Here is a 21447-nt window from a genome sequence, read left to right on the forward strand (position 1 = left end):
TTCAGGAATGTCCCAGCAATATTCTTTAACTGGAAAGTTGGAAGAAGGAAGGGAAAAAAAAGTGTAACAAAGAGCGGAAAAAGCTTTCGACCCTCCCAGCTACTGTGGAAATGTCCATGGCTACTGAACAATGTAAGTCTAGTTCCTGTGTGGGGCTCAAACGTCTCTGACAGGGGGGGAAAAAGAGGTGGTAGGAATATAGCTTATTCAAGGAACTTCTGAGCTTGGCTGCCTTCTAAACTTATCTGTGAACAGGAACTCGGCTTTTATCAACTGCCTTCTCCCTCAGCACAGGAAAAGGATGTTAGCTTAAAGGAAAGGAAGAGAAAAGAAAGGAAAGAAAATACTGAGTGGTGTAACAGACTCTCATTACAGTGCCAGAAAATGTCACAGACTTGCTTGCTCCAGTGTCTGCACATGTGTTTTTTTACTACAATTTAAAGTCTTAAATATCCTGGAATTAGCAGCAGAATATTCATGGTATGTACAACAAATTATGGGCATTAATGGATTCAGAAGTAAATGCACAGAAAAAAAAGTTTACAAATACCCATTTTTGTGTGACCTTTGCTAAGTAGCTCTGTGAAACATAATTTGTTCCTATCAAAGTGAAGATTTTCATAAAGTAGTCTTTCAGAGAGGTCAGAACTATTGAACATTTTTAAGAGTTTCCATTCAGGTTGTTATCTTTGGATCTCACACCTGGGGTTTTTGTGCATTTTTAATTAGTGTTACAAAAAAGCACTTGCCAAGAGCTGCTGTAAAGAGCTTCCTTCGTCACCACATCCTAACAACTGGAAAAACAAAACAAAAGGCATTGGAGGTTGGATGTAGTTTTCCTACGGGTTTTGCTTTACTTGATGGTGCTACTTTTAGTTTTGTTTCTGTCATAAGCTGTATTTCTTTTCTCACTGTCTTGCAGGCTGATGCAACCTGGCATTGTTGAGAATAAAATGAGTGAGAATGATGCTCCACTGGCAGAACAGGTGGGAATTCTGGTGCAGGACTGCTAGATCATGGCTAGCCCAAAGTTCAGCACATCCTGCAGAGCATTAAATGTAAAGCTTTTTTGGGGTCGTTCCAATGCCAGCTGAAAAACAGAGGATAAAATCTTTCCAGGATTTTGGAAGGCCTTGTTATTTAAGGCTATGGATTTTCATCTCCTTATCGTTGGTTAGATCTGAACTCCTCTCCTTCTGAATGCCCCTCTGTAATGCTTAATGGAAGAACCTAAGAAACCGCAGAAAGGCCCTTACTGACCTGTGACAGACATCGCTGGGTAAGAGGAATTAAGCCCTAGGGCAGTGACAGTAGCACATGGGGTAAAGCAGAGAGAGATTTTGATCATTTTAAGGGCAAAATCTGCTCTTGCTGTTGTAGTCACGTCTCCAGGGAAGTTAAATCTCAAGTTCTGGACTGAAGACTGGAAGTAATAAGTAACTTCCCTCTGTTTCTTCCTGCTGCCTTTATTTCAGAATTGTGTACATCCTGCTGTAATGCATGGTAATGTGTGAATATTTTGTGTGCTGTGTTTCAAATACTGGATGTGACCTAAGTGTTATATATGTATTTACTTAATAAAACCTGATATTGGGAAGGAACTGAAACAAACATGAGACAAAACAAACAACAGGCTTATAGCCTGACCTGCTGTGTGATCGTGGTTTGCAGAAAAGTTATTTTTGTGCTACAGATATTGAAGCTTCCTCACTTGTGAGCCTTTGCACTTGTCTTTCCATAGATACCTTTCCACTTAGTCTTAACTCAGCAATTAAATCATTCTTCTTCATGGATACGATACCTCCTAAACTGCAGGGCAGTGTTTCTCATGCATCCTCCTGGCTCAGAACGTCTGTTCCTTCAGGTGCAAGAACCCGTGTGCATTTGTAATGGTGCTGCCTATGAGTGCAGCAATCAGGAGGCACAGATTGCTCAGCCGTTTGCAAGTTAATAATTCAGCATGAATTTTTGGTAACAGTTACGAAAGATGTTAAAATATTGAGTGTCTCAAGGCCTGACGTATCTTTCCTTATGATGGTCATAGCATAGGATGATGCCATGAACACACGCAAGATATGAATTATTCAAAGGACTCTCCTTACTAAACAGCACTAGTTAAGATTTCTTATCTAATAACTGTTCTGATTTGGGGTGTCTGAATAACATATTCAGGTTGTACTGTTGGTTCATAATATTTGATATATTGGCAGACTGAGCTGTAAGTTTTCTTGCTTAACATCTGTAGGGGAACAGGTATGAGGAGAACCCATTAAGGTACACAATGCAGCCCAACTTTGCCTCTCTTTTTGAGCTGGTGCCTCAGCGTGGAAACAGAGAAAACAGACATGAGGTCATTTGCTGTGATGATTTGCTCGTTGCTGTCTGAGGTCGGTCTCTTCTAGGAGGTACCTACTGGATGAGGAAGGCAACTGTGCCTTCTAATACAAACAGGTATCTATTCACTGTTCAGGTGCCTAATTTAGCCGTGATGTACCTTACAGAGCTGGGCACTACTGCTGGCATGGAACAAATGGCTGAGACAAACCAAATTTAAAACATAGTTTGGAAAATGATGTGGAAATTGGTGTTACTTCAAACATATGCTTGAAACCTTATCAGTAAGTGAGGTGGTAGTAGCACCATGGAGCTGTTTGGAGCTGCCCTGATACTTCTCAGAAGTTTCTAGCAGTTCTCACAACATCTAGCCAAAGAAAAAATTAACCCACTAGTTCTCTACTTTGGCAACTAAATTTGACAGGTGATAGATACTTTTTCCTCCACTCTTGGTCCCCAGTCATTAGTGGCTTTCTTTCCTGTGTCCTTGTTCATGAAATTCCTTTTCCCCCAAGTATTTCTACAAAATGCTTCTTTGAACTGTTTTCAATCTTTAAAGAGCTGATATTTCCAGTTACACCAGACTCTTCAGTGTGCCCTGGGATCTTGCAGACAACTGTCAGGACTACTTTCGCCTTGTCTGGTAATTATAACCACTTACATTAAGCACAGTTATTAACCCACTCTGATGTTGCCCACCCTGAGAATTCAGTGTCTCATTTGCAATTCCATAATCAAGTTGTCAAATATCGCCACTGTCTTCTGGATAATCTGCATAAAATGTAAAAATCTCATCTTGGCCCCTTCCTGTTTGTTTAGAGTCAGAGCCCTGCAGCTACAGTTTGAGAGGAGATGGGTGGCCACACAGTAAGCAGTGCCAAGCCATACACTTGATAAATGACTTGTACGTACTTGGAAAGCGAACTGGCTGTTCCGGACGGCTTCTCTCCAGAGAAAGAGCCCGTAGGAATTGAATTTTCAGTGAATAGATTCTGGTTTTTGTTTGGTTTGTTTCTGTCTTCCCAGATTCACTGCCTGCTCCAGAATGCTCTTAGATCTGTATTATAGCCTTAAATTCAGAATTTGAGTATTTAAAAGAAAAAACAAAAAAAAAGGTTTGAAAAGCTGGAATTCTTTTATTAAGTATGTATTGCTTTAGATTCATTATCCCAGCTCCAAATCTCTGAAGCAGACCGAATAACTGAAAGGATTTTATGCCTAGGAAGATGAATAGGACAGTTTTGATCATAGCTGCACAGCAAGGGAGTAACTTCTCATTAGGCATTGCCTTTCAGATCTGGAAAACGCTGTCTCATCCCCTGCCTGCTGCCAATGCACACACGTGCCTGTGCAGCAGCTCCGGGGAAGGGGAGCAAGGGGAGAGCGGGGTCAGGAGGAGCTGCTGGCCTGGGGAGGATTCCTTTCAGTGGTCTGTCCTTCCGAGGAGGAAGATGAATTCTTGTTGACTATATTTTTATTTAGTTTGTTCAAAAGCTCTTAATGAAATTCAACAGCAGAGATCAGACAGGGAAGACTGCTGAGTGCTGTACTGGGAGCACTCTGCTCGCTGTGTGTGCCTTAAAGACGGCTCAACCATCAGCCTTCACACTGCTTGTTCCCTGGCAGAGGAAATTACTCATTAACTATGCAAACGTACATGCAGGGATTCAAGTCCTAAACTGTTTGCCAAGAGGATGTCAGACAGAACTGCTTGTTTTTGTTAGGGCATGAAAATGAATGATTGGAGACAGTTCTCCTTTCGGCATTTTGAAGTTTTCATAAATGGAGGGAGAGAGAAGGAGGGAGGATTTCTGTTTATATAGAGCAAGGCTTGATCCTGCTAATGTTAATATTATTCTCCATACAAAAACTTCCTGAACAAAGGATATTTACCAGCCACCAAAGCAGTCTGTCGTTCCTTTCCTTACCTGTCAAACATCATGCACTATTTAAATACTTCAATAGAATATGACCAAATCCCACTCCTTTCATCCAGCAAGATGCTTTTGTCAACTGAGAGACTCCAGCATAAGTTCATCATTAAAGGATGTGTTTAAGGTTTTGTTGCAATTGGGAAAATTGAAGAAGGAAGAAACACAAATTAAGTAAAATCCTGATTTAATCTGTTGCAGACACAGAGAAACATCAGGTGGTAGAAGACAAGGAAACTTGATTTCTGCTTTGCGTTTTTTTCCTTCCCTTGCATCTGTCCTTTGGGAATAGGTAGACTTGCGTTGGACTTGTCTTGCCCGTATTGCAGAATTACTGGCAGGCATTGCACAGGCTTCCAGAGATTATCCACCAACACCCATAGAGAGGTTTGAGCGTCTGGGAGGTGGGGAACTGCAATTTCAGACACTCTCCAGAAACTTTGGAGTTCTGTATCAAGAGACTCTATGAACAAGCCTGAGCAGATGGAATTCAGCCTTTAAATGAACAACAGTTGGTTGGTCACTGGACAAATCAAGAGAAGACTTTCTTTTGGTATTAGACAGATCAGCTAGGTGTTTGTGAGACACAGGTTTGTTTAGAAAGTGATATGAATGAAACTCAATAAGAAAAACTGGCAACTTAATGTCTAGCATAACAGACCTCTCTCCAGTGTTCCAAGGTAGATAACAGAAAAAAAGAGGTTGCTGTCAGGTGAGATGGTAATTTGGATTCTCCGAATGGAGGAGCTTCTCTTAAGCTGCTGTTTATGTTATCTCATACAAGGGGAAAAATTGTTTTTCAGTCACAAAGTTGAGATCTTTGCAAAATCTGAAAGCCAAGGTTACTTACATTATCTCCTGTTGTTGGGTTTACCCGATACAGGTTTGGCAACAAATCTGAACTGGATCCCCTGTGTAGAACAGAAATAGGTACCACGGTTGCCATGGGGTGGCAAATGTTCAGAAGCTATTATTGATGCCCTATATGGATCACCTACAGCATTGTCCTGAGTCCAGAGCTTTCCTAAAAGGGTTTCAAGGTAAAACAACGCCTGTGCAAACTGCCTGCTGCCTTGGGAACGATCCAAGGCATTTAAATGCCTCTCGTGAGTTCTTTCTGAAGGTCACTGGGAGAGGAGAAGGCAGGAAAGGAGTATCCCACTCAAGTATTGGCTAATTCAGTCTGGTGATGATCCACGTTTTACCAGGATGGCTTGATATTTCATGTATTTTTTACCTTTAGTAGATATGCAAAATATACAGAATTTGATTGTACAAATGGCAAGGACAGAGCAAGAGCTTAACAAAATCAAAATACACTTCTCCCTCACCCTTATCAGGCTGGTTATTCTCCTGAAGATACCAGTAAAACCCATAACCCTGGAAGTGCTCTGCTGTGCTTTAATGCTTTTGAAAGCCTAGTGAAAAAGTAAGTGGGCCCAGTAGCAATTCCCAAAGATGGTAAAATCACTTTTTGTCAAATGTAGTAGAACCAAGACTCTTGCCCTGTGCCTAATGAAATCATTGGAAGTCGTGAGTTGACCCTGAGCGCAGCTAGCTTAAACCAGTGGGTGTGTGATACAAGAAGAGACATGCATCTCCAATTTAAGAATACACTGGGAGCAAAAATGGGCACCAGCCATACACCTTGGATCGTGGTCAATCAGCCACCTAAGGGAAATTTTGAAAGATGGTAAGAAAAATCTTCACTCCTTGCTGCCAGTCTGGAACAATGAGAGCTCTTACAATAATTTGTATGTTGTGATGGCATTCCTCTGAATCTTGCACTCTTTTTAATTAATTAATAAATTGATAAATTAATCTGTCAGAGATATGGCTCCTCTGCATTCAAATTGAACTCTTGTTCTTCATTTCTAAGTAAGTAGACCCATTTGTGAGAAAAAGATTAAGAAATCTGTATGTTATTTTCCAGATCAACAGTCTTTCAATTGTTTCAGTATGGAATAAAAAAACACTCCCCAAAGCTACAGAAATGAGCTTACTTCCATGGTAAGAACTGTATTTGTGTGCATGTTTCCGTGTATGTGCAGACGTGTCATTTTTTTATTCAGACTTTTGTTTTTTCTCTGTAGACATTCCTCATCTGACCCTTCCAGGCTGATAACTCATGGTGGCAGTGGCTTATGGACCACTGCACTCCAAGACGTTACAGCGTGCTACCCTCCCATCATACAGTTAAACCTCTGAATTTCATGTTCTGTTTGCCTGGTAAGGAAAAGCAACCAAAGCCAGTCAGAGTTTGTGCTCAGAGGCCAGTGCTCCATGCCTTCTGTGGTTTCAGATAAGGCAGCATTAAATAATAATAAAAATAGATAATCACCATGTTGCACCAGCAATTGCTTTCACAGGTCCCTGCACTGAATATCAGTTTGTGCTAGTGGGACAATAGCTGATTTAGGCCACTCTGAGTCTACTTCAGAAAACAATTTAGCTTGAGTTTAACTTTAAGCACATCAGGATATCCAACTGTGATTAATGATCCTACATTTTGACATTTTTTTCTTAGGGGGGCCTTGAGGCTGGATGGATCCTCTATGCAAACTGCAAGATTTCCCCAATCACTTCTCAGCTGGAAGATTTTCTTGCCCTGCCGTGCTCTGCGGCACAGACCTCTGACATAGGCAATGACGTTGGTGTAAAATGTCGTCTCACTCTGCAGCGGCAGAGCTCTGTATACAGCAACTCAGAGAAACAAATAGGAAACAGGATTTTCCCCAACAGGCATCTGATTTTTCAGAAGTGAACCATTGTAATGGGATGTGCAGCTGAGGAGGAACTGTAATTTATACTAAATGCCTTGAGGGGCCAACTTCAGACTTGACAAATATGGCAAGCGGGACCCCCAGCTCCCTTCATTTGGCACCAAGCTCTAGCTGGTTCCCTTTTTTTCTCTGTATTTACTAGAAATAATGTTCTTGTTATTGTTTTGTGCAGGATGGATTCTGGTAACTGCCAGATCAAGAAACCTGACGCTGTTGGTTTTGTTTGCTACAAACGCTACCAGCTTTACATGCTCTCCAGCTTCTGGGAACCCAGGAGAGCTTGTGTTTGCCTCCTGCTGCAGCCTTGGGGAGATGCCCTCTCAGGGACTCAGCTCTTCAGATAAAAAGTCTCCCTCTTCACATGAGAGCATCCTTGAGTGAGAGCATTGCAGCATATTTTAAAAGCTTTATCTGTCTGGAAATTTTCCAGGCAGTCCCTTACCTACTGATGTCCTCCTTCTCCTCTTCTCTCCCGCCCTCCTTAAATCTTCCCAAGCAGATCCATATCATTAATATTTCAGTATCAGCTGTTCACAGGCATTGGCTACAGTGCAGTGCAGTTCATCAATAAGAGCTGGCAGAGACTGTGAGGTTTCCCACACTGCCTTCATCCAGCCGAGGAGTAAGAGCAAAGACAGAGCCCAGCAGAGAAACCGAGTATCCACTGAGGGTAAGGCTGCACATTGCAGTCGTTGTCTGGAGGTGCTTTTTGCTGCTGTCCCTCAGATTGTCCGGGTTATACCCGAGCAAGCAACAAGAATGGATGTCTTTAAGAAAGGTTTCTCCATCGCTAAAGAAGGTGTGGTGGCTGCTGCAGAAAAGACCAAGCAGGGAGTGACAGAGGCTGCAGAGAAGACTAAAGAAGGGGTGATGTATGTAGGTAAGAGAGAACTATTTTCAGTCTACATTTGAGCATGAACTGTTGCTTAGACTGTCTTTGAGAAAGCCTGGGGAAATTGTATTGTGGCTAAAACTTGGAAGGGGATGGCAGGAGGTCTGGGTAGCATCCCCAGCTCTCTCATGGAGTGGCTGTGTAAGCCTGAGTTGCCACATCCTCCCTGTGCCTCAGTTTCCCCAGCTGCAAATTAGAAATAGAAAAGACCACTACTTCAGGGGAGGCAGAACTAACGCAATGTTAAGGAGCATATGCCCAGGTGGAAGGTTTCTGTTATGACTGTTCACTGATTGTTTGCAGGGTGAGTCCCTCACTCTCCAGGCATCCAAGCGCTGCTGAACTCCACATTGCCTCTGCACTGTGAGACACACACTGAGGAGGTCCCTGAGAGGAGCCTGCAGCATTATTAAGTGGGGATTGCAGGATGCATCTGTTTCCCCACAAACACACCATTTTGTCCTGAAATCCTTCTCTTGTTCACTGATCTGTTTCATTCCCCGTGCACACATGGGGAATGAAATCTTGCTTTACAAGGGACACCCATATTAATTTTGCCTGAAGGATAGAATCTGGAAAACAGCACGCCTGGTGTTCTGCTGGAGACCTCTCTCACAATTAATGTGCTGTTTCAGAAACCTCCCCTTCAAGGTCACCCTTGAAACCTGTTATCTCCATTATCTAGCGCATGCAATTATATGGCTGGATGGTCAGATATTCCAGATACTATAAAAATCTGTGAAGTCTTAGGTTCCCAAGACTGATTGCCTCGGTGCTGATTGCTGTACCTGACGCAGCTTTTTATGTTTGCTAGATGTAGGAGTGAGTTGGTTTTTTTTAGTAAGGAAGTTTACATGCAGGATCATCCTGCTATCATGCTGCAACATCCGCAGCTGTATGTAGCTACTATATTTAAAACAGTTATATTGATTATAACTACTGATTTTGTAAATTACAAAAATTACAAAACCTGATATTTGTAAGCTACAAAGGAATTGCAAACTGTATGTGTAGCAGATCTGGTAATGTCTTCATCCCAAAATTTTAAACACTCAACTATTGGCATATGGAGAATGACTGTATGTAACAGTTCACATTTCAGTTTGAAACTGACTCATGAGAAAAAAAGTAAACAGCATCCTTGTAAATAATTAAATGAACCACAGTAACTGAAACACCAGCCTGTGAAATGTCACATCTAGGTGTCAGATTGTGGCATCCCTGCTGCTCTGACTGCTTCCTGATTTGAGTGAATGTCAGAAAGAACTCTTCCAAATTTTTTATACATAACTTCTCACATCTCTGTTCAGCCATGTCGTTTATCTCCACACTGTGACCTGTTTTTCATTCCCGCACAGCCATGAGGTACAGTCTGCTCATGAGATTCTAACCTTTCCAAAAAACATTTTCTAAAAGCCTTCCTAAGACCTAAATCTCTGAATGAGGATCAAATATGGATCAAGGTGAAGATGAAGTGCTTTCTCTTTTTTTTGTTTTGGTTTGTTGGGAGGTTTGGTATACCTCCAGTTCCTGCCCTGTCATGCACTGGCTGGTCCTTTGCCTTGGGGCTGACTCAGTTCCTGTTGCATGCTCAGGTCTGCTCAGCCCTTTGGGGATATTCAGTCTTTCACAAGCAGGAAAAGTAAAGGTCAGATGCTGATTAGCTGAGAGAATTGATTTTTTTAAATAGAGAAGGTGGAGGCCAGGTATTATTGATTAAAGTTGGAGTGATTAGTATGCTGTCTGTGCCACATTTCCTCAGTCTGTGACACATGAAGGGTTAATCAGAGACCTGAACTGTTTCCTCCTTGCTCCTTCCCTTGCAGAGCCCCATCCTAGCAGCATGATCTGGAGTGTCACATGACGCAACCTAAATCTTTGGATGCTAGGAGAAAATAATACTTGTATAAAAGCTTGAGGGTCTTTTCAGAAAGTTAGGAAAGGGAGGGGGAAAACCCCAGAGCCTGGGGTGGATTAAGCGGAGCCTTGACTTTTATTCAGGTTTGAGTTAACTCATCACTGACCCTCCAAGGAGGATTCCAGATGTCTAGGCACAACCACCACATCTGATGAGTCACTTGCTGCTGCCTCAAGAAAAGAAAGAAAGCCCGTTGAGAGGCATCCTCCTGGAGCAGATAGTGTCACTGGGGTTCTGCAGTCACCTCGTCCCTCCTTTCCAAGCCATGCAGGTTCAGTTCCTAGAACCTGTGGCAGAGCCCGAGGTGACTCCCTCCTTTGCTGGCACTGCATTGCAGTTCCCAGCGGGGCTGGGTAAAGATGCTGCCATTGCTATGGGGTCACGAGGAGCCTGGGGTGCTCCTGCCCTGCCATGGAAAAGGAAGAGGGTGCATGAAAAGAGAGAGAAATCCTGTAGCTTGGGCCACCTTTGCACTTAGTAAAGTCACAGTCTGCTCTCCAAACTGTAACAGCCTCTGGGTATGCCGACGTGGCTGTGTGTTCTTGCACGGTTATTGTGGGTACAGAAGTTGATTCAGTGGGCTGTCTTTTGTGTTTGGTTTAAATAGGGAGAAATGTGATGGTGAAGTTAATGAAGTTAATGCAAAGCTGCATCAGAGTGTTGAACATAAGGCTGTTAGTACTGTTTAATACTATAATTCAGGAAGCCTTGACAAAGAATGCACTTCCATTTTTCCAGAACAGTGCTCAATCATGCATGTTGCAGAAAGCCCCAACGCACCAAGCTGTACTTAAACAAAATGACTCCAGCATGAACTCCTGCAGGAGTTACAGCACTTAATATCTTTTTCTGCTACAACTCTTTTCCTGCTGTGCAGCACTCCACCACCTCAGTTGCACCCTTGCCATCCCAAAGCTCTTCAGGATGACTCACAGCGCTCAGAGGAGACAGGATACATGAGCTTTTAATTCCATGTACACAAGCTGCAGGCAAGGACTAATGGGTGAAATGAGATTGAGCATCAGGTGATCACTTTCTGATTCAACAGACTGCGGGTTGCTGGGAGCGGTATCTGCCAGAAGGTCTGATTTCATGTGGTGCATCATGGATGGATGCTGAGCCTGAGTCATTGGGTGTGGTCAGGAGACAGGGCTGGGAAGGTGAGGCAGGCTCTCCCCAGTGGTGCCACATCCCACTGCCATTGCTTCTGTCACAAAATGGATTCAGATATTTTTCTTCTACCTGCATCCCTCCTTTCTGGAATTATTTTTCACCAGAAAATACAGCACCCACCAAGTACCCTCCCCTTGCAAAAGAATTGAGCCCAGATAGTCATCTTAAATCAAAAGCCTGGCAAAAATATATATACAGAAGTACAGCTCTTGCCTCACTAAGCATATTTATTGCAAAACTGAACATATGCAAGGCCAGTACAGCAAATTATATACTTTGCTTATGTGACAATTGCTCTTTGACCAAAAACCAGCAAGGAAGTGATAAACTAGAACATCTGTGTCTGGTGTGAGAAGATCTTGTATGTCAAATCAATATTGTTGCAGTCTTTTATTGGAATGGCACAGGAGGGAAACTGAAGCAGGATGGCGTCTGAGTTGAACTGTGCGCATTTGGCCAGTTCAGGAGTTGCTGTTCATGGCTTCAGACTTGCATCTGCTGTTCACTGCTGTGCTTCTGTACATATTTGTGCATCACAGGCATCATTGTTGAATCCAGTTTACAGCAGTGCACATGTAACATGCGTCATTAGGAACCGGAGTTTACAGCAGTAACAAGAATAACATACACAGATTTCATCTCTTCAGTTTTAACACAGTTTGGGAGGGTGGAGTGAAATGTTGAGGGCATATTGTAGTAGAACAGCTTTGTTTTGCCACAGGCAACCATTACAACCACCAAAATAAATCAACAATTGAGACTTACATTCAATAATACATAATATGTATCAGGCAGAACAGAGCTGGGCTGGATCTGTTGTTATCAGGGCACTGCACCTGTTTTGCTTTTCAGGCTGTTAATGAGAACTAAATGTGGTTTGTAGCTCACTTCTCCCACCACACCCATGGATGCTCCAGTACCTGTGGAGTTAAAGATCTGCCTGGCTCTATATTTCTATCATTTTGACAGTTGGCCATAAAAATCCTTTTGTTGTGTCAGTATGGGAAACTTGAAAAGAGCCTGTATAGGTAGAGCTGATTTACAAAATACAGCAAAGTGGGACCGGTGAAACTTTTTGGCACATGCTTATTTAACTTCCAAGAGATAAATGTAATCCTTTATTTTTGTCCATCTACCATGATTTAACATCTGTGCTGCAGTATACAAATGGAAGGAATATATAGCAGATCACTTCAAGCTTGGAGGAAAACCACAGAGATTAATTATTCCTTAAAGGCAACTCATCTTGCAAACTGAATGCCCTTCTACCCTGTTAGCTTTTCTGCCTTGACAACAGAGAGATAAATTGCAATGTAAGCACACATATGGTGGACTTCCATAATTTGAGATAAAAACATCTGCATTCTGTGTGTTGCTGAAAGCAGGCACAGCATAAACTGAGGCACCAAAATGGGAATCTAGTTAGTAGGTATGTAGTAGAATGGTAGTTGTCCTGTAAATTCAGCCTCAAGTTTTGCTAAAGTCTTTATTGGAGTCTCTATTAGAAGTATAGACTGAAGCTTTTAATGACCTCTGCAGCCAAGGATCCTGCTGAAAGGCCAGGGAGAGTCGCAGGTGGGACTCCATGTCTTGAAAGACTGAAGTAGGTGAGATTTCACCAGGTCAGTTAATACACATTCATTTTTACAATTAGCTTAACATTGATTTACGTCCATTCAACTGTTCATTTTGGAAATATTTCAGGGACAATTTTTTCTACTGAAGCATGCTGTAATCAAGATTTTTCTGGTCTAGGAATTTCCAGACAATTTGTGGTTGAAGCTACCCAACTCCCAACACAAAGGTGCTCATTGACTTCACTGGGGAAGAAAGCTGGTCCCTTCTGCCACCTCCACAAAGGGCTTGTGTCCTAGCAGGAGGTGCTGGCAGCACCACAGCTCCTCACCACACCTAGTAAGAACAGGTGGCCATCCACATCCAGAGGGTTCTTTGCCAGGTAGCACTGATGGACCATGTGTTTCCTTTCACAGGTACCAAAACCAAGGAAGGTGTGGTGCAAAGTGTGACCTCAGGTGAGAGCATAGCCCTGAAAAGGATGTGGAAATCTGTGCTGTGTGGCTGGACATCTTGATAAGGCCATCGTTACTGCCACATGGAAGGCCTCTGGGCAACACCACTAATCTGCATGACCTTCCATTTGATGGAAGCCACAGAGTCGGGGACCCTGAGGGATCTTTCTGGGTATGCCAAGCTCCAAGGCTGGGCAGCCCTCTGAACCACCTGGAAGAGAGATGAATGGATGAATGCATCCTTTCTCTGGAGAATTTCATTACTAAATTACTTTTTTTTTTTTTCCTCCCTACCCAGGTGTATTAAATCAAACAGAAGTTACCCAGGAGAGGTCATATGCACTCTGCAATGCCAAATACCTAATTTGCACAGATGTCCCTTAGTGTCTTACAGTGAATTTTTCATTCTCCAGTTGCCCACAAAGACTGATAGGCTGCAGTGCTGCTCTCTGAGCAGCATTTTGAGTTAGACGAATGTACATGATCTAAATGTACATGATAGAAATCCAGACATGACCTCACATAAAAAAAAACAAATGAGGACTGTATCAGGTGACATTTCTGCTCTTAATGCAGTTGTTTTATTGACCTTTTGGCAGTGTCTAGATAATTGACTTTCTGCTTTTCTTGAAATCCTAGTTGCTGAGAAGACCAAAGAACAGGCCAATGTGGTGGGAGAAGCTGTAGTAGCCAGTGTGAACACCGTGGCAAACAAGACTGTAGAAGGAGCAGAGAACATCGTGGCTACTACAGGAGTTGTAAGAAAGGTATGTTTGTTTCTTCAGTGATGTGCAATACAGAAGAGTTGTCTTTACATTACACTTACAGTATCTGCAAACATTTACATCTGATGGTTTTACCTATTAAATGAGAGGTTTTCAGCAATATCTGCTTTTATATAATGTTTAATACTATTATATAACACTTAATCTGTAATCAGAGAATAATTTCATTTGGAAGGCACCTCTTGAGATTACCTAGTCCAAGACCTTTAGGGTGAATGAGAAAAGGTTGGCCAGGACTGTGTCCAATTGAGTTTTGAATACCTCCATGGATGGAAACTCCACAACATTCCTGGGCAACCTGTGTCAGCATTTGATTCAAACAAGGTGTATTCTGTCCTCCAGCCTAATTTGAGAAACTGGGTTGCTTCAAGTGAGGGGATTAAGTGGCATGTGAAGGAGCAGAAAGCTCCCTGGATGAAGGCAATGTTGATGATTAGAGGGGATACTTTCACCAGGTGGCAACAAACAGCATCCATTTGTACACTACATGAGGCTGATATTTGGCAGCTCTTTGGTAGGCACGGCTGCGTTTCCCCTCTTTAGAGAGCTGTGGTCAATAGAGTTGATAGCAACATAATCTAGATGAGTCACAACACACCCAAACCCAGAACTGAAGCAAAGAGAGGCTGGCCAAAATAGTTTTAATTGTTCAGACAGTTGGCTGATTAATTTCCTGACCTGCATATAAACACATTGTGAAGTGAAACAAAACTTCTGCACACCATATAAATCCTGAGAGAATAGCTTAATAAAAGAGCAGAACAGCAGCTACGAGTGACGCAAAATGTCCTTCTGAAAGCATGTGAAAAGGGCAGATACAGAAGTTCTGCTAAGCCCTTGGGATAAGGTTAATCTCTGTTCTCACAGGGAACAGCAGTTAGGCTGCAGGAGTGCAAACATTCATTCCTAATTCCGTGGGCCCAGATTGCCCTCTCCTACTACCCTTTGACTGGCTGGGTGCAGGGTGGTTGACCCAGGAGAGCTAGGAATTTTCTGATGGTAGGAATCAATCCTGCAGATACTGAACTGTCTCCCTTTCTGGCAAGGGCAGAGCAGCAGCAATCCTCTTCCCTGTTGTCCTAGTGAGATCCTTCCCTCAAAGTCTGATGAGCTACACATTACAGGCGGTAATTTCACAGCCCCAAATGGTTGATGTTACTTGTTTCCATCCTTGTGCAAGTAGTCCCCTAGAAAATCAGCGGTTCCTTCATCCTAGTAATGGTTCTGGGTTATGCAGACTGCAGGCAATAAACAAAAACTGAGTTTTCCAGAGGATTAGAGCATCTGAATTGTGATTGTGGCATCTTCATTCAATGTCTTCCTGCTTAGAGTTAAAATGGGAATTGAGCAAGAAACAAAAATGTGGCATGTGTCCCATGCTAAAGGGCAGACTGAGCGAGCCAGGAAACTGCTTTGGATATGACATCATGGTGTAATGTCAAATAGCAGAGGTGGGCAGCAGAATGGAAGTAAGAGGAGAAATGCAAGGTGAAAGAAGTCACAGGAGAAAGAAATTCAATAAAAGTATTTGTTTCTGTGAAAGAGAAGGGTTGTGTTTTACATCAGCTTAAATTAGGAGTGCAAATCTTCTAGTTATCCTCACTCACTGTACCTCAGGTACATCTGCTGGATACCTTTTGGATAGCAATGACAGGGAAGATGGAGCTCCAAGTGCATCACAGCTGCTGATGATTCATGGCTATGGGGCCAGAGCTGCTGCAGAGGGAGGGCCCTGAAAGGAGCAGAGGGGTTGCGCTGGGCACTCACACCCGCTGTTTTCCCTCCGGATCTGCTTCTGTTGTGCTCCACAATTTGCTAATGGAAAGAAGCTGCCAAGAGCAGCACCAGGCACTGTAATGCATTTGAGGGAGCCACTGGAGATACACTGAGAAGAGTGAGAAGGTATAGCAGTGAGATATTTAAAAAACAAATACCACTGTTAAAATCTTGTGACCCTGAAATTATACACAAGCATTCCAACCCCGAAGCTTGAGAGAGCTGTTGCATCCAGTCCTGAGACTTGCTCATGCTCCGTTCCGTCCTCTTGCATTTTAACTGCAAAGAGCAGTTAATGTCTTGTTTCTGTTTTCAACAATGACCTCCAGTGTTGTTCACTGCTGACTTTGTAGACGGGTTGTTCACAGCACCTGGGGATTGTGTGAATGGTGAGCACTGAGCAATGCTACAGGATGACTTGAATCTGGAGAGCTGAATGGTGCAAGATACATGTCCCCAGCTCAGCGTTCTCAGTATTAATATCAATTACAGAGAGCTCCTTGACATTTAATCTGTGCATTTGATAGCTTGAATCAGTGACAGGCATGTACTAGCAAGGAGTGGGACAGTCTGAGGATTCAGGATTAAGTTTTACTTGGGGCTGCAGCTGCAAGGTGGCTGAGCTCTGCAGGCGTATCAAGTGGCGACTTTGGTTGTGGGGAAGAATCCAGCCCTTTGTGGAACATGGCAGGCACTGAGATGTGGACACACACGGGGCAGCTGGCAGCCCACTGCTCCTTGCTGTCCTCAGTGTGAGTGCTCGGAGACAGGCAGAAGGAGATGGGGCTTGAAGTAATGCTACTCCTATGGAGGGGTGCCAATCACCAGGCGAGAGCAACCTCGAGTAGTGTTGGCACTGCCTAGTAGGACTTTGGCACTTGCCTAGTCACTGCTGAGTACCAGAAAGTATTGACTGATTTGGAGGAGGTTTTAAGAATTAAGTAAAAAATATTTAATTTAAAACATTATTTTTCTGATGTACCAAGGAGTGAGACAAAGGAGTAATTTGTTTTGCCTGTGGCTCTGCACGCCTCCCAGTCCCTGGGGTGGACATTAAGAGATTTTAGTGAGATAACCACCTCCTAAATATTCCTGTCTTAGAAGAGGATTAATTCTTCGTCTGCATGACACAGCACAAAGTTTGCTGCATTGCAGACACCACGTGGTTGGGAACAAGCGCATGTACGTACACACACATACTCACAAAATGTCCCTCAGGAAGTGAAGGAATTTCCCCAGTAGCTGATGCTTCCCCACGCCCTCCACCTAGATCTTCCCTTTAGATCTATCTGCCCTGACAGTTTTTATATGATTTAGTTGTCAGTTCATGGCTCTGTCATTTTGAATTAGGTTTGATCATTTTTTATTTCACTCCATTAATTATTTGAGCAGTTGTCAGTTATATGCAACCGCCGGGCGCATTCACTGGATCTCATCTTTTCTCTCTGCGCTTGATCTAGCACACGTGTACTGTACCCCAGCTTATCGCTTTCATAACCACTGCATATTTTGAATACGAATGGTTGATGTTCATGGCCTTAATTCTGTTCACTTAAACCCCGTGACACCACCAATGCTAAGACAGTTGCACCGAAGGAATTAGAAGCAGAAACTGATAATGATCTCCCTGTTTATGTTAGTTTGAGCAGGGTGAGTGCCACTTATGGGAGAGCAACTAAGGGCAACTGAGAGGCCACAGAAGTCAGAGCTACTGAGCAGGAGGAACAGGGAAAAAAAAAGCCAAATTACCTTACAATTAAGTAGAATAAATAGTTAAAACTCTTCCCCTTTGTATTCAAACTTTTTCCTTTGTATTCAAGCTTCCCGATACTTCACTGATGCAGTGATACATCCTGGTGGTGTCCCTAGCGTCCCATGGGGCAGGGAGTGGAGTGGGGTACTCTGCCTACAGGCATTTTTTCTGTGCTTCCCTCTTGGTCTCATTATTGCATCCACACGTACATTTTTCACCTGCAGAATGGCTGAGCAGGTGGCACTGGTGAAGGCCTAAAGTCTACAAGACTGTGTGTGTGCTTCATGGCTAAAGGCTGTGCCCCAGTAATCCCGTAGGATAAAATGTAAACATAATTAAATATGTATTATTTGTATAAGCAGCCCCAGAAGCTCTAAGAGAGTCTGGCTGTGAGTTGGATCAATCCAAAGCTACCCTAAGAGGTCCACCTGGATTTGAAGGCTAAGACAGGAATTCTGCACGCCCGTCTGTCCGTCCTGTCAGTGGGTCCGCTGACTTTAATCACGAGTTGACCTCTTAGTCAGACCTGCCAGCATCACTCCAAGCAAATTCAGTCTGAAAGGCATCCAGGACGGCCTGTCCATAGGAGCTGACAGGTTGCCTGAGGGTGTACAAGGGAGCGGTTTGGGGACGCTGCCAAGTAGCATCGCTTTTGCTCCAGCGCCCAAGGTCAAGAGCACGACGTGAGGCTGAACGTTTCTCTGCCTTATGCAATTGATGTCCCATTGCGGGCTGTTAAATTTGCAGCAGATTAGGTTGTCAGTGAACCTCTTTGGTTTTAGTGCCTTAAAATAATAATAATGATAAAAGAAATCTTGCTTATAGCTGCATTTATTGGGTTTTTGATGAGTGTAATGTTCCAGCATCCAACATTTAGACTCTGCATGCTTTCTTTGTTAGATAAGGAAGATAATCCTGATAAGGTTGTTCATCTCAAGAATTTTTGGAGATGGTGAAAAAAAAGCACTGGCTTATACCATAATATGGATAAAAATATAAATTTCATTTAATGTATGGACTCAGCCAGCAGAATGTAAAACACAATCATTGAGTTGAAAGAGGGAATTTGATCGAACCTGTGAAATACAGAAATCTGAAGAATCAAAGTGTAATTTTTTAAATTTTTTTGCAAAACCTGTGGACTTTTAAGATCTGTTTTTAAAAAACTTATTAAAATATCTGAACCTAGAAGCCTGTAGTGTGCTCTATTTAAGACCTCTTAACTTTGTGCAGGAATGATTTTATAAATGGCAGGTCCTAATTTGTTCAGGTTTTCATTAGTGATATCTGAACATGTAACTGTTTCATCAACTTGGTGAAATATTGTATTTTATACATATAAATCTTCTATAGTATATATATTTGATGTAAAATATATTTATATATATAAATATTTTAAAACTTGTTTAGTATTCCTGTAATGAATTCTAAGGTCTTGTGTTTCACTTAGCTATTATGTTAAACTACTTTGGTTTTCTCTCTTCTCCAGCCAAAAAAGATTCAACCCCCCCCAAGAAAAAAATATAAGAAACAAACTAAACCAGGGTATTTTTTCATTTAAAACACTTTTTCTAAGACAATATATAATTTCTGAGAGGAAAAATAAATCTGCTTTCTGTTTAAGAGCAGGAGGAGCATTACTAATTACTTCAGGTTGCAACATGCATCTCTCTCAGAATGTTTTATCCCATTTGATGAGGAGATGAACACTCGAACAGTGGCAGAGTTCTTGGTGTCCTCCAGAGAAGCTGGGTTTTCACCCTTGCCTTCTTGCCCAGCATCACTCTGAGTCAGTGTTAGAGCTGTGGCTGGTACCCAGGAACTTCTGGGTCATCATCCAAAGTGAAGACCCTTGCACTACACGGTCCTCCTCTGTTTATTGTTTTGCTGACCACTCCCTGAGATCCCCAGCAGCTAACGCCCAGCCGAGGAATGCAGCCCTTCCTCATCTCATGCTCACTGTTCTGAGCAGGCTGGGAAGTGCGTGAGAAAAAGGCTGTGAGAAGCCATCCCTAACACGGCCTGACACCTCTTCATCCTGCCATTGTGCTGGTTCCTCCACCGCTGTTTAGAAACACTCTCCAGAAACATGGTTGTTTCCCTTTCTGAAAACAGATGGGTGCGTCACTGTTATCCTTCTGGAGCAGGTTTCTGGCAGGGACCACCATTTAAGGGATATAATAAGCAGCACAATAGCTGAGTAGAAATTCTTTAGCCTATCCATCACTCTCAGATGCAGCATCCTGAGGAAGGGATCCCCTTTTCCGTGACTATTCCCACATTTACCAGAGCTAAACTCCTCTCTTGCAAGAGCAGTAGGTGCTCATTCCCTTTAAAAAGAAGGGGTGCACTGCACTGGTGTTCATGTGGGCTGTCCCCCTGTTTTCCTGAGGCAGCTCAGCACTCCAGGCTGTTGCCTTTGTTTCACTTTCACTGTTTCATGTGGCAGCTAATAACCCACCTGCCTCAAATTGTATTTTAAAGGTTTACAAGCAGTTTTTTAGACTGTTAGGTGGAAAGAAAAGAAACCTACAATGAAAACTGGTGACAATAGCTGCAACTGCAGGTGCTTCAGAGCACTCCACGTAAGTTTATATGTTGCTACCAAATTTCTTCACACATAAGGAGTCAAAACTCTGGTCTTGGTGACAGGAAGGAAAACTTCAGAAAAACAGCTGTTTTTCTGTGTGAAAAAGAGACCCTAAACGAGGCTGTAAGAAACTGAATTGTTTTTTCGTAGTCATCTGCTCTAACAACCCACACAAAAATGGATTTTGAGCAATATTTGCCATCTATTAAACCTGGTGTTTTATTTCTGTGTGCAATGCTCAAACCCATGCCGCGCAGTCTGCTCAGATAGTCTGAGATTCGGGCAAGGACTCTGAGTGTGCGGGTGAGGACGAACATCTCTCTTGTGACTTGGCAGGAGGACCTGGCTGCACCGGAGCCGCCCGAGCAGCCGGGTGCAGCGGGAGAAGGGGCCCCCGTGGCAAGCACAGACAGTGGCGGCCAGGTAAGGTGATGCCATGGCCATGGCTTCCCCGAGTCCCTGGGCTCTCAAGACCACACGTGGGCTTTTTCTGTGTCACTGATCTTGTCCAGGACAATCTCACCCTTGCTATCTGTGATCATACATCTACTGCATGTGGAGCCCATCAGTATTCCCATTTTCAGGACTTATTTGACAAAACCCAAGCTGTGGGTTCTCACTTTTACCTCTTCCATTTTTTGGACCAAGAATTTGTCATGAGTGACAGATTGGACAGATTAAACTGCTGCTTGATTTGGGCGTGTAAATGCACATATGTTATCCTGTGGTTTTGTCATCATATGGAATAACTTTTCCCTACGGCCATACTTTAGAAGAGCTTTAGGAAACAGATTTTTCTGTAGATGCTTAGATAACAAGCTAGATTTTTCAATAGATTTTTCTATACTTAAATTAGCTCTTAATTTTTGACCTGCAATGTCCTTTCAGAGCCCTGGGTGGGTTTTTATATGGTGACTACCAACATTGATTTTTCTCTTCATTTTATTTATATATATTTCTAACTGGAAATAGTTAACTGTTTTCCTGTCTGTCTTCTCTCACAGGGTGAAAACGAAGGCAATTAATTAACTTAGTGACTTGTAGCTCAAAAGAGAGCATTTCAAGAGCATACATGGAAACATTAGCTGACACTACAACAGGAAAACCCTACTCTCCATAGACTAACTGCATTCAGCTCTGTAGTCTTTCACCTCCCTCATAAGCAAATCGTACAATATATGTAAGCCAGACTCCTCTGATTGTAAGTAAAGCGCAGCCGTGTACCAGGGTGTTGTGTGTCTCCTTCCCCACCTCCCTCGTGGCTTCCCGACCCACTCGCTTTGCGTGTTTTGGTCGGGCTCACTGATCTGTGTCTTGTGTCCATCTGCACTGGCACTTGGGATCTCTAGGCATTGTGGAAATATTTTTTTTTAACTAATAAAAAAAAGTATTTGAACAAGTTTTTTTCTCAGTTTTATTTGCACATTTTAAATGTTGATCCTTCTAACCCGATGAGCTGTTCCTGTAAAAGTGTGGTATTAA

The 21447-nt window shown here is 42.8% G+C and overlaps 1 protein-coding gene across 2 annotated transcripts; it reads left to right on the plus strand.

Annotated features, from left to right (window-relative positions):
• Positions 1-13: 13 nt before the first annotated feature.
• Positions 14-21365, plus strand: SNCG (synuclein gamma). Of its 2 annotated transcripts, XM_071811735.1 has the most exons (10): positions 14-132; positions 923-986; positions 5149-5305; positions 6199-6275; positions 6359-6494; positions 6793-7928; positions 13023-13064; positions 13701-13828; positions 20302-20388; positions 20970-21365. In XM_071811735.1, exons 6-10 carry the CDS (start codon positions 7808-7810, stop codon positions 20988-20990), a joined length of 399 nt encoding a protein of 132 aa, XP_071667836.1. In that variant the 5' UTR covers positions 14-132; positions 923-986; positions 5149-5305; positions 6199-6275; positions 6359-6494; positions 6793-7807; the 3' UTR covers positions 20991-21365. The 2 variants fall into 2 exon arrangements, with proteins under 2 accessions (XP_071667836.1, XP_065699703.1); XM_065843631.2 differs by lacking the exons at positions 14-132; positions 923-986 and having other exon boundaries at positions 5126-5305.
• The last annotated feature ends 82 nt before the right edge of the window (positions 21366-21447 follow it).

The sequence above is a fragment of the Patagioenas fasciata genome, chromosome 8 (genome assembly GCF_037038585.1).
Source record: "Patagioenas fasciata isolate bPatFas1 chromosome 8, bPatFas1.hap1, whole genome shotgun sequence".
NCBI classification, from domain to species: Eukaryota; Metazoa; Chordata; class Aves; order Columbiformes; family Columbidae; genus Patagioenas; species Patagioenas fasciata.

Bases quoted from the DNA above. Each gene is read 5' to 3' on its own strand.
- SNCG (XM_071811735.1), top strand. From the start codon at position 7,808: ATGGATGTCTTTAAGAAAGGTTTCTCCATCGCTAAAGAAGGTGTGGTG. The intron at 7,929-13,022 runs GTAAGAGAGAAC...TTCCTTTCACAG, and splicing joins AGAAGGGGTGATGTATGTAG to GTACCAAAACCAAGGAAGGT. The intron at 13,829-20,301 runs GTATGTTTGTTT...GTGACTTGGCAG, and splicing joins CTACAGGAGTTGTAAGAAAG to GAGGACCTGGCTGCACCGGA.